The sequence below is a fragment of the Odontesthes bonariensis genome, chromosome 21 (genome assembly GCF_027942865.1).
Source record: "Odontesthes bonariensis isolate fOdoBon6 chromosome 21, fOdoBon6.hap1, whole genome shotgun sequence".
In the NCBI taxonomy this organism is placed as follows: Eukaryota; Metazoa; Chordata; class Actinopteri; order Atheriniformes; family Atherinopsidae; genus Odontesthes; species Odontesthes bonariensis.
Genome location: NC_134526.1, coordinates 25486237 through 25498753, shown reverse-complemented (window position 1 = coordinate 25498753; position 12517 = coordinate 25486237). Strand labels below are relative to the sequence as shown.

General features: G+C 43.5%; 1 protein-coding gene across 7 annotated transcripts; it reads right to left on the bottom strand.

Moving 5' to 3' along the window:
- Window positions 1-737: 737 nt before the first annotated feature.
- LOC142370856 (interleukin enhancer-binding factor 3 homolog) lies at window positions 738-12175 on the bottom strand. Of its 7 annotated transcripts, none has more exons than XM_075453368.1 (18): window positions 12098-12175; window positions 10804-10897; window positions 9589-9812; window positions 9322-9496; window positions 8930-9077; window positions 7276-7367; window positions 6000-6095; window positions 5783-5894; window positions 5529-5626; window positions 5335-5446; window positions 5100-5237; window positions 4686-4891; window positions 4429-4605; window positions 4071-4352; window positions 3833-3956; window positions 3699-3746; window positions 1699-2103; window positions 738-1606 (listed from the first exon to the last, which is right to left on the bottom strand). In XM_075453368.1, the coding sequence occupies exons 2-18, from the start codon at window positions 10804-10806 to the stop codon at window positions 1479-1481; spliced, it is 2568 nt and encodes an 855-aa protein (XP_075309483.1). In that variant the 5' UTR covers window positions 10807-10897; window positions 12098-12175; the 3' UTR covers window positions 738-1478. The 7 variants fall into 7 exon arrangements, with proteins under 7 accessions (XP_075309483.1, XP_075309485.1, XP_075309486.1 ...); XM_075453370.1 differs by having other exon boundaries at window positions 3833-3953; XM_075453371.1 differs by having other exon boundaries at window positions 5100-5213.
- Window positions 12176-12517: the final 342 nt, after the last annotated feature.

The following is a 12517-nucleotide window of genomic DNA, read 5'->3' as shown; positions in this document are numbered from 1 at the left end:
ATAGTTTGGACCACAGCTGTGGTGAACACGCCTTCGCAGCCTGTTTCTTGACCTCAGATCGACACCTTCACCATCCAGTAACTTTAGTAGTATCCGCACTGTTTCTCTGTCTGTCACAATTCCATGTAACCAACATTTTTGGTGCATCCACCTGTAGCCATGGCACTGACCAGATGTTTGCAGCTGCTGTTCAATGAAAGTTGCCACCTCAGCCACATCGGTTTTGTTCTTTCTACGCCAGAGTTGCTTCTTGCCTAAAATCCTTTCAAGGGTGCGTTTGCTTAGTACAATCCCATGCGAATCAGCAAGCAAATTAAGCATGTCATTTGTTGTAAAGCCACGTTTAAAGTAGTCCTCAAAGTACTCACAATCCATTCCTGTCAATCTTCCCAACCAAAGAGCTGCTACTTGAACTGCTGTGTGAAAATATCTCATAATTTTGAGATAGTATTTCTAAATTTATTTTTATTAAGTGGCGGAAACGGGCTTCCATACTTTTCTCCCAAACTCCTTTATGGTGAAATTAGAAGACAGTACCTTTATAAGAGGTAAAGTAATGCATTGAATCTGTGAAAAATCCAAATTGTGGGAAAACTATACACTTTCTATCTAGTTTAGCTCAATATTTCAATTGTGCTTTAGTTGTGAACCATTAACAGGACTAACATAAGCCACTAGGTTGTGGAAAATTGAAGAGGGAGTTGGATGCACAAATACTTAAGACTTGCAGTCAAAACTATGAATTCAAAATAAAAATCATTTATTATTACAAACACACTTTGTTACACATTAACAATCCCACCCAATCGTAAAGGTACATTGAGTGGAAACATGGATTTGACCTCAAAGAGTGTGAGAAACGTTCCAGTAATCTTCAAAACTGATGCATAAAATAACTACATCACATCAGGTAAATTACAAAATAAGCCAAAATTACAAACACGGCAGAAAATAATCAGCATAGAGGGACATTTCTTTAACCACAAAAAAAAGAGAAGTTGTGTTGCTTAATCTACAGCATTTTCCGAGTTTCACATGGAAAAAAAAAAAAATGTTGTTGCCACTCTTTAAGAAAAAAGAAACAAAGTGTGAACCAGCAAATCAGTGATCAGTGATGAGAGCATCAGTCTTCACATTTAGGGATGAGGAGGAGGACTGGTAGCAAAATAGAAATGTTAGAAATGAAATAAAAAAAATAAAATAAAACAAGATAAAAATAAAAGCACGACATAAAAAGACGAAGCACAGACCACTGAAACGGACCACTACATTTAACCACAACTCAGCTGTGACATTTAAGAAGTCCACAAATCTCATTTTGTGCTCACATCTGCTACATACAAACCCAAAAGGACATAGGAAGCAAACATGGAAATGGCAGAGCACAGGCAAAGTCGTCTAGAACTTTCTTTGGAGAAGGCTTGAGACACAGATGCAGGGTGCTTGGTGCTGATGATTGGGAGAGGGAGGGCAACAGTCTATCTGTACTGGTAACTCATGCCTCCGTCCCCTCTGCCGTAGCCTGGGTTGTGGTACTGAGAGGGGCTGGTGCCAAAGCCCTGGTTGCTACCTCCCTGCAAGCTGTAATTGGACTGGTTGTTGAAGCCTACGAGGAAATAGTGTGAAAAATTAGTGACAGATATTTCCAATTGGAAAAAAAACCAAAAACTTTTAAATGGCCAATCCCCCTTAACACACCGTCGTAACTGTAGTCCTGGTTACCACCAGCACCTCCGGTCACCTGGCTTGGGTATGCAGTGCTGTATGAGTAACCACTTGCACCCCCCTGGTTCTGGTTGAAATTCTTCTTCCCTTGCCCGTACTGGTTATATGACCCCTGCCCCGAGGAGCTGGGCTGATAGCCTCCGGCAGGTCCGATGTTTCCTCCCAGGGGACCCAGAAAGGCTGCCTTTCCACCCTTGTGCATTTGAGGCTTCTTTTTGGGGAGCTTGTTGGCAGCAGAGGCAGTGTAGGCTCCATCACTCTGGTAATAAGAGCCATACGGGCTTGGTGTCGATCCTTGTGCTGGGCTGGATGGAGGCGCACCCAACGGGCTGCTTAATGCCCCATTTCCTCCATTTGCACCACCATTGTTGTAGTAATCTAGGGCATAAGAGCATAACACAGTCTTAAAACAAGCAAAAATATTGTATTTGTTAAAGCTTCCGATTGTATGCTGCTTCAATTCTTGTCATTCAGTCAGAAATAATAAAAAGAAATACTGCAGTAGCACAGTCACAAATGTCACATTTATTTAAAAAACAAAACAAAACAAAAAGCATATAAAAACAGCTCGAGCAAGAGGTCTTCCATTACTTTACATACATCAGTCTTAATCAGCCGGTCTGTAAGTGCAAACTTAAAGCCAACAGCCTCAATTCACCAATGCTTACTGCCGTTATAGATGGGGCACCACAACAACTAAGTACTGCCAGAGTTAGACCGTCATGCATTCAGTGTAGTCAAGACTTAACAGTGATGCTGATATGACACAGAAACATCAGATTTTACATAAACAATGTGGCCATTTAAAAAAACAAAACAGAAGATATAAAATCAGCTTAACCATGATTGGAACAGAAAGGCAAACAGAGTGAAATTCAAACTAATTCATGTTTAGGTTGAAGTGTTCTCATCAAAGTAAACACTGCAGAGACAAAGATAGAAACCAGACTGTTGTGGTCTCGCCAGTGATCCAAAAGGCAGCATGTCGTCCAACTCCTTCTCTTAATCATGCTCATGAAACAAAGCCCAGTCCACGCTACGACGAATGAAGACGTTCTGCTATAAATTTGCGGAGCTCCGGGGGCTCGGGTGACGTCCACAGCAAAGTCAACAGGAGTGAGGGTGTCTTATGGCTACATGCATGCAGTGGAAGATCGTCCCCCCCCCTCCCCGATGCGTCGGGACGTGACAAGTGGAACTGGCATGACCGGACAGAGGGTGGTTGTCGCTTTATTCCCAGGGTGGCGGACTTGACGGTGAAGGGAGTTTCGTGATGTTGCTGGAACACTACTGAGTATTTTGTCCGTTTTAATCCTCTCTACAGGACTGTTTTTTGATTTTCTAAGACTGGGGAGATCTAAGTCGCAAACTCGTGGTAGCCATAGCAGTCTGAGACAAAGTCACCTAAAGAGTGAGACAGGGCAGAGAAGGGGGGGACAAAAAAATAAAAAATCAAAATTAGATTTTGTTTATTTTTTAATTATTATTTTTTTGTTTTTTTTCTGCCTCAAAAAAAAAAAAAAATTGGAGGCAGGCCAACGACACATTTGATCAGATTGTTTTTTAAACTAAGTTGGTCGTCTTTTAGATTTCTCTGCTCCTGTCACGCTCAGGTAGGTCAGTCCTCAGAACAGGCTGCCAGTAGGAGGAAAGGGGGTACACATAAGAGGGGGGGGCTTGTCAAAACAGAGTCAGTCCTGTGGCTTAAAAGCAGAGAAATGTAAAATCACTCAGCTGGGATTATCCCAGCATGCCGTATCATTACGTGATCTCGATCGCTGTATTCGACAGAGAAACTTGTTTAGCACAAACTACAATCCCAGAGTCCTGGCGAGATGCACCAAGCCGCAGGACACGAGAGCGTCTTTGCCCACACAACGGCGGACATATTTGATAGAATTCCCGCACGGCAGTCAAAACAAAGGACCGATCACGACAAGAGCAGCGTTAGAGAAGGTGAAAGGAATACTCACTGTAGCCGGAGTTTGCGTTGTTCCCATAACCGTACGTTCCAAAGCCACCTGAGAGGAGGGCACAATATTAATATGCAGATTCAACACTTTCAGTCGTGTCGATCACGTCTAACCACAGTAACGGTTGCTTTTACCTCCTTGACCGTAGCCTCCTCCATTGTTGAAGCCTCTGCCCCTTCCACGGCCCCGCCCTCCTCTGCCCCTTGCTCTGGGCGCACCTGCCTCTCCGCCTCCCAGCATGCCAAACCCTGGAGTCTGCTACAGAGGAAGCACACATCATTTAAAGTCGGACTCATGTAACTGTACATCAGTGTAGTAATGACTGCTGGGTAGTCATGTGTCAATGATTTAAATGTGTGTTGGGCAGCTTACAACGGGTGGTCCCTTTTTCTTTTTAGGGGGCTCGGGCAGCGAGCCTTCAGGAAACAGACGCTCCAAAGCAGCCAGGGCTGCGTAGGCCTTGGCCACCTTTTTATTGGATCCTGTGCCCTGGAACTTCTGCCCATCGATCTCCACCTCCATGACAAAGCGCTTATCGTGGCTGCCGCCGGTCTCTGAGATGAGCTCATACTTGAGGCCCCGCCGCTTCTCATTCAGCTCCATGACGGGGTTCTTGCCGTGCTTCGTCAGAATTGGTCCCTGCTGGCGAGCAGACTGAGTGGGAAGGGGAAAAGGATCAGACCGGGAGAACGTTCAGCGGGACAGTGAAGAGACAAACCGACACACTCACCTCTGCGGCCTCTGTGCGGTCTGCGTTGGCCGTCTCCGTGGTGGGTTTGGTAGTTTCAGGGGGCGTTTCTACTGGCTTTACCTCCTCCACAGTTGCTGGCACTTCAACCTCTTCCACTTTTATCGCTGGCTCAGTTTTGACTTCCACTCCGGTGGGAAGGCCCATGTCCTGCAGCACCTGGGATTGTCCAGCAGAGCCATGAGCCGGCCATACGATCAAATACTTATTTAAGATGTTCCTGTAAATGCTGTGCTCACCTTGACGGCTACATGCAGCTTGGCAGTGCGTTTAGATGGGCCAGAAGCCTCAAACGCCTTGCCATCCACCTCTACGGCCATGGTGAAGACTGGAACATGAACCGGGCCGGTCTGAGATATTAGTTTATACTGGAGACCTGGTTTCAGCTGATTCAGCCTCATTAGGGCATTCATAGCCTGGGGGGGCTCGGCCTTCTCCTCTGTAGCTGGAGGAAGAGAAGACTTGAATATTATCCCACCAAAAACTACAGTGCACGTCAAAAACATTTAGTATAAGTAAATGTATTCATTCATCAAAGCTGTTAAGTATAAAGAAAGTGAAAAGGTATCTTATCGATTCATCTTCCACTGAATAATCAAGCATTAAAGCAATGATCTTTTTAAACCAAAGGTTCAACAAACAGGAACACTTACATTTCTTCTGCAGCTTCTTCTTCTTTTTATTAGGACTCTTGTCATCAGTTCCTTCCTCCTCCTCAATGGGCCTTTTCATCGGTGGGGCGTATGCCGTGCTGGGTGGGATTTGCACTGAATCGCAACGCACAAAACGACCTGTGAGAATCCATTACAAAATGTCTATACCTCTAAACTGTTAAAAAAAAAAGGACAGTGACAGATTGAAAGTCACAGATAAGAACGTGAGCTTTACCTGTGTAATCGATAGGAGTCTCGCTACGAGGTTTTTTGGGCATTTTAGAGGGAAGGGGATCCATTCCAAGCACTTTGTGAAGCTGTCCGAAAGCCGACAGTCTTAAGGCATGCTGGGGGGGGGCAGAGGAAAGGTGGCGTGAATTACAGATTTACTAACCCGTGAGAACACACAAACCACTTCATTATTCTCACTTGTGCACTGGCTGTGATGTCTTCTCTCTGCTGCTGGTCCAAATGACCAATAGCATCTGTGGCCTCCTTCTCGCATGGATCAGATATTCCAGGACCATCTGCAACAGTTTAGGGATTGTGTTTAGAGCAAACGGGACACGAAAGCAATAATTATGACTGCACGATCGGAAAATACACTTATTGTAAGTCGCTTTGGATAAAAGCGTCTGCAAAATGACCGTAATGTAATGTAATGCAATGTAATAACAGCATGCCTGTCACAAGGATTCCTGAAGCGAGACACTCTAAAACTCTGCGCAGGGCTTCTCCTGCCCCCATTGGCCGGTTCCCTGTGCCAATTGCCTTCTCGCTGATCAGCTCCAGTGGCTGCAAGGCAGAAGAGAGGGAGACTCAGACACGTCACAGATTTTTGAGACGCCACTTAATAACTGCAAGAGTGACGGGTGCTACGTGCGGGTGTCTCGTACTCACCCAGCCACGAAGCGGGGCCCACGTGGGGACGCGGGTGCACAAGTCCCTCAGAATCCGAATGACAATGACACAGGAGCGCAGCCCGTTGGCTCTAGCCTGGAAACACAAGCAGGGGTGGGGAGGGGAAGGTTTGAGGCAGACAAACACTTTTAGTCAAAATAAAAAGGTGACTGCGTGGAACAGAACAAGACCAACATCCAAAGCTAAAATAAATTAATGAAAATAAAAACCACACAGACTATAACAGCTTAGCTTTGTCATTGTGGAAATATTAAAAAGATATCAAGATGATCACTTTGTCGGAAGACCTTATTTATGATCAATCACATTCACGGCTAAGTCAGCAGCCAAAATGATCAGTGGTGTAATTTTCAGATGTGAAACACTTCCATTTGTGGGGGGAAAACCATGCGCGTGTCTTATAAGATCAAAAGAAAAGGAGAGAATAAAGCCACCTCAAACTTCAAACCAGCCTTAATGGAGGAAAACAAGTGAACAATCTTTTTTAAAAGAAGGTGGCGCTTGTGCGGGCTGTTACTGAAATGAGCTGTGGTTCAGTTAGTCACAAATATGACTCGAGGTGCAATATTCCCATTGATTTGGTGGCACACAGTAACAAAAGCAGCCGGAGAGCAGGAGAGGTTGAGGACGCATACCATACTCATACACTTAGAAGCTGCAAAGATGGAGTGTTACAGGGGAAGCCGGTGATGATGGAAGCGACAGAACTACGAGTTAACAACAAGAAGCATTTTGTCTTTGACGACCAAATGGGGGTGTAAAAAGTATTCTACAAGTAGCTTGCATAGATATATATTTCTATAAGTGTAAAAAAAAAAAAAAAAAAAACCCCAACAACAAGTCATTCACAGCAACACTGACATTACAGAAATATTGCACCCGGACATGTGATTGTATTAGTCGCAGATTGGTGTGGATTTGAGTTAGACGGCAGCTGTGCTTGAAGGAGAAAACTAAAACTCTCAAGGGCTAAAAGCAACAAGTTTTCTTTTAAATGAACGTTACTGCGTATAGAACCTGAAAAGTGAGCAAAGCGACTGTAGAGCAATGTGATGACAACTGTTTCCTAAGAAACGAACACCCAGGTCATCAGGTAATACTACAGGAAGTACACCTCAAAAGAGGGGGGGGGGCAAAAAAAGAAAAAACACAGGGAACTCCCAAATTAAAAAAAAAAAAAAAAAAAAAAAGAACAGCATAAAACCAAACTCAAAACTATTTCTGTTTTAGAGACAAATAAAGACAAGATTCAAACCTGGAACCACTTAGCGTGGCGTAGAGATGCCAAGGCAGTTAGGCATTTCTGCCTGTCCAGAACATCCGGGGGATCGTTGACTGAAAGCGTTTCTATTGGCAGGTGGAATAAGAAGACAAGGTACAGTTTGACCAAGGGGAGTTCTGTCAGCCGGCCAGGGGGAACACAGGCAGCCTTCCCAAACCACAGGCTGGAGGGGGAAGGGGAGGGGACCCCTCCACTGGAGAACCATAAAATGCTCTCAACCTCCCAGTTAATATGGTTTGCACGGCTCCGCACACAACTGTTACACTAAAACCCAGCCCCCTAAGTGGGCTGTCCAGATATAAGCTGACTCAAATAAATAAATAAATAAATAAATAAATAAATATAAGAATAATAAAAAAAAATTAAAAAATGATTAAAAAATTTAAAAAATCCTCCGACGTATTTATAAAAAAAAACAAAACACAAAAACAAACAAACTATAACCCTATATATATATATATATATATTTAAAAAAAAATGTATTTACTGAGGGACCATTGGTTTTTACCAAATGGGAGGTAGTCTCTCCATGGTTGCTTCAAGTCAGACAAATGATTTAGTGTCAGTGCCAACCAAAAAAAAAAAAAAAAAAAATCCACTTTTCTGATGTTAACAGGAAGTAGAGACCCTCCCCTTTGCCCCCATACAGGGTACACTGCACTTTGCCCCTTCCGAGACAGAGAGCGGCCAGTTGGTCAAAGGTCCAGCGTCCCTAAAAATTGACAAACTAGAAGGCTTGACAGAGAGAATCAGAATTGGAACCACAGGCAGAAATTATCAGATGCACAAAAGGTGGGTATCAAAACAAGTCCACACTGCAGCAAAACTGATGGCTTAAAAAACAAAACAAAGAAAGGACCCAAACCGGGCATCACAGTTAGCACAGGGCTACAGATAAGGTCAAGGCTCAGCTCCTGCTGAAACCAAGATCCTCACTCAAGTAGAAAGCTCTTAAAAAGAACATAAGAAACTATAAAATGTTGACGTTCTTCCTACATTTAAGCTGACCGATTCTCTGCAGGCTTCATTCAAGAGTCCCTAATGGCTGCAACCAATCACGTGTATTGTGAGTGTGGTTGGGCATGCATGCCGAATTCGAGTGCCCCTTGTCGTTATCTGTAACTCCGGGCCTTTCCTCATAAGGAACATCAGAGACAGTCAACAGCCCACTGCTGGGTCTGACAACCAAAGACAGTTTCATCGGGTGTGTTGCTACTCATTTTTGCTGCAATGCAAACCGTTCATCATCAATGATAAAAACACATGCAAACACAGTGGTCTCTCTTTTAGTCTTTGGTTAAATTCTCAGTAAGCCTTCATTTCATCAGTGACCTGATCTTTAAAGGGGAAGAGAAAACCATGTCTTCAGTGGTCAGTAAACTACCTGCCCTATACTGTATATTGGGCCATCAAAAATGCACAATTACATTACATGGAACTATGAGAGTATCTAGAGAGCTATAAGCATAGCAGAGTTTCATTATGTGATGGTGTGTTCTTTCCCCCTAGCTCCATTGAAGGCCCAATAAACAATATCTGTCTAGCCTGGTTGCCTGCCTGGCCTCCCTGCTGCAGAAGGGGTGCCGCTAAAAAAACATAAAGCCGAGGTCCTCGTGTGGGGGCTTACCTCCAGCAGCGACCTTCTCTATCTCCTCACGAACCAGAGGAGACGTCAGGTGAATTGTAAGGGTGAGAGGGGGCTCTTTGGTGTTCTGGATGACTATGCTGGCTTCATGGATGTTCTGGGTTACAACATACTTGTCCTCTGTTATGGTCTGCAAAGGAGAAACCAGCTGAGCTACAGAACATCAGACTATTCAGGTCACAAGTGTGAAATTTTATGCTGGTGCCTAATTGAAAACACTAAATTTAATTGTAGCGCTGCATTTGATCAAATTATTTCTATTCATATCAACACTGTGGGATTTAATGTTTCAACTAACTACTATGGTTAGAAATCTTGATCGGAACATCTCTAGTTATCACGTCCTTTTGTGTACAGCTGAATCATATTCTCACCTTGAGCTGCGCAGCAAGGTTTTCAGACACTTTCTTCAGCAGATTGATGTTAGGTTTCTCCTTACAAAGGAGCACCAGCTCTAAATCCAGGTCCCCCTTTAGCAGCAGGCCCTTAGCAACGAGGCCCACCCTCATAACGCCACGCAGAGAGCGAGTGGCCTGATCCTTCTGCTCACTTTTAGAAGACACAGCAAATACAAAATAAGAAAGAGAAAACGTTAAAAGTGGGTAATATTACCGTCTTCCAACCGAGAGGATGGATCTCACCTTTCTTTATCAGCTTCTGTGCTCTCAGAGTCAGACTTGGAAGTTCCCTTCTCCTGTTTATCCAGCCAGTCAGAGACAGCCTTGAGGGCTCGCTCTGTGTGAGACACCATATTCTGTACACTTTCCAGCTCCTCCTGAGTTGGGTAGATAGCAGAGTGTTTGGCCATGACATGGCGGTCGTCATTCATGAAGACACGCATTGCTCTGTGGCGCATTGGAGGAGGCTGGGAGAGAAAAGAAACAAGACTGTGAGCTAAAAGGAGAAATACACTGCAGGTTCCTAGTGGATAATGGCCAGCAGAGACACGTTTCATGATGCAAGCATGCAGGATGGAGTATGTAAAGGAAAATTAATTCTTATATGCATTGAATTAAGTCTTACTAAGTTTTAACTGATAATAATCTCCTGCAAGGATACCACCCTGTCCTGTTTTCTCTCAAATCATCTTATACAATGGTGGGCTTGTTAGAATAGATAAGAGCTGCACTTTAAGGGGCAAAGGGATGAAGCTGAGTTTTATGACCATGTCTGGCTAACTTCAACTATGGTTGGGGGAGGATAGGTAGGGAAGATGGTACTGGGAAGCCTTGGCTTTAGTTAGGGAGGAAAAGTAGATAAGAACGCGAAACTATATCAAAGGAGAAAAGGCGCAACAATCTGCATTATATCTGAATTTCCTTGTCTTTGTGGACAGAGCAGCTCTGTATTTTGTATTGTGCCGTTCTCCCTTGCAAGATATTATTAAAAGCATCTTATCTCCTCAGAAGAAAATAACTGACTCTGTGCCTTAATAAAATTTCCACCACAAGTAATTAACTCTGCTGTGGTACAAATTAAAGACTGATTTCTACTTTTGTAAAACCATTAGCATCTGTGCACGTTAGCGGTGGACATCAAAGCAGAAATCTTTGCTATTTATAGTACAGACCATTCAACTTCAGTCCATGTCAAGCTTAACTCTCAGTGATTAAAGACTGTGTGTGTGGGGGGGGGGTTTGTGCAATCAGGCAAAAGACAATTTCAGTGGGGAGCATGCATATGTGAAGCTCCAGGCATATAAGAGTGCCAACGTGTTGAAACCAGTTCTCCGACTTAAATCCTATGCAACGCGTTTATTGACTTTTACCAGAGGCACATAAAGGCCAGAGTGTTCTTCTGTTATGACTGCATGCCCTTTGACTTTTGACAAAAACATCGGCAAGGGATTAAATTACCATCGTTGTTTTGAAGAAGACAGTCACTGTTATGTCCAGGGAATGATAGTAAAAAGCTCTTCTTGGTAAGAGATGAAAGTGCTGCTATCCGTTTCTGTGGAAGGAAAAATAAAAAACATATGTCAAAGTGAACAAAAATAAAGCCAGTCGGCAAAGGATGCATTGTAAATATAGTCGATTTCATGACACCTCAACTGCATTATGGCGATGATCAACAGGCTTAATTACTACTTCTGCCACAAATATGCCTGAAAGGTCTTTTTTTTCCTATGTGAAATAAAGTAATGTTTAACAACAGCGATATTACTGGCACAGCGTAACATGGCTGGCAGAGAACCCAGCTATGTTATTCACCAAAACAACTGTAAGCCACAGACAAAGATACATCAAAATGAAGCCTAAAGCCTTCTGTTGGTAAGGTGTCTCTTATTAAATCTGATGAGAGGTGTGCAACTATAAAGAACTGCAGTTTTATAACGGATGACTAACTTTCCATTTGTGTTGCCTCCATGTATTTCTGAGTGCTACCATGGCAACAGAATGACCTCTTGTTCATCTATCGCGATACACCCACAAAGCCAACATCACATTTTTAGTCAATTAAAATTCAGAATCCAGCTGCAAAAGTGAATGAGGTTAAACAGCGGACACGGTCAGCCCCCCCCACCCCCACAATAAATCACCGGAGAGTGGCATCAACCCAAACTCCCTTGCTAACAGCAAAGCCCTGCATGGCAGTGACGCAGCTGTAAATCTGACCATGAAACGTACTCGTCCATTCAAAAATAAAGAGTGACATGAGAAGAAGGAGTCGGTACCAAACCGAACGGCTCCATGCGAGGAATTTAAAAATAGACGCCATTTTAATTCGGCACAGAGGCTGACTGAAGACGATAGCTAGCTAACCGCTCGGGAAAAAATAACATACACCAACTGTTACAAGCTCAGTCGATACAGCAAACTGCAAATGCCTAAGACATATAATATATATGGTTCCTGTCAGTCACGCACCAACTTACACGAGAGTAGCGACTTTGAAATTAGATTTTGGGCTGCTTGGTTATCAGCCATCAAAATGGTCGAGGAGACAAGAGCGGCGCAGGACCCCATTGAATCTTCAACCACAATTAGCAATAGCGAGCTAGCTTTGCCGAACAAAAGCTAATAGACAAGCTTCTAAAGGAAATAGGGGCGTAATAGAACAGAGCAACAATCCTTGGCAGTTATTTTGATGTTCAAATACCTACAAAAACGTCAAAGGCAAAATGTATATATATTTTTTCTTGGTACTTACTGTGATACTGTTGCCACTTAAAAACCGTGCTAGCCTGCTGCACGCTAGCTTTCAACTCTGCAGCAACAGTGTTTAAAGGGAAACGCCCACGATCTGGAAAAGTTGGCGCTAATTGGCGAAAACTTAGACAAAACTGCTACTGTAGCCAATGGGAAAATAGAGGGACGGGACAAAGGGCGTGGCAAGCAGTGCACCGCTGACACCGCTCTGGTGGTCAGTATTGGGGCTTAATATACTGTAATACATCCATGCTTGCTGATCATGGCCATTTGCATTGCAAGTAATGCAACTAGTCAGTTACAGTTAAGATAACATAGGACATAATTAAGTGCGTTTTAAATGTTAGAAAAGATTAGATGAAACGATATGGCAATATTTTGGGAGCTGCTTTAATATGCAAGTAAAAAACTGAGCTGCAAC

What these genes read in the sequence shown, in the direction of transcription:
- LOC142370856 (XM_075453368.1), bottom strand. An exon ending in AGAGAAGGTCGCTGCTGGAG is followed by an intron (nt 7,368 to 8,929) that starts GTAAGCCCCCAC and finishes ACCTGCCAATAG; the next exon opens with AAACGCTTTCAGTCAACGAT. An exon ending in GACTCCTATCGATTACACAG is followed by an intron (nt 5,238 to 5,334) that starts GTAAAGCTCACG and finishes GGATTCTCACAG; the next exon opens with GTCGTTTTGTGCGTTGCGAT.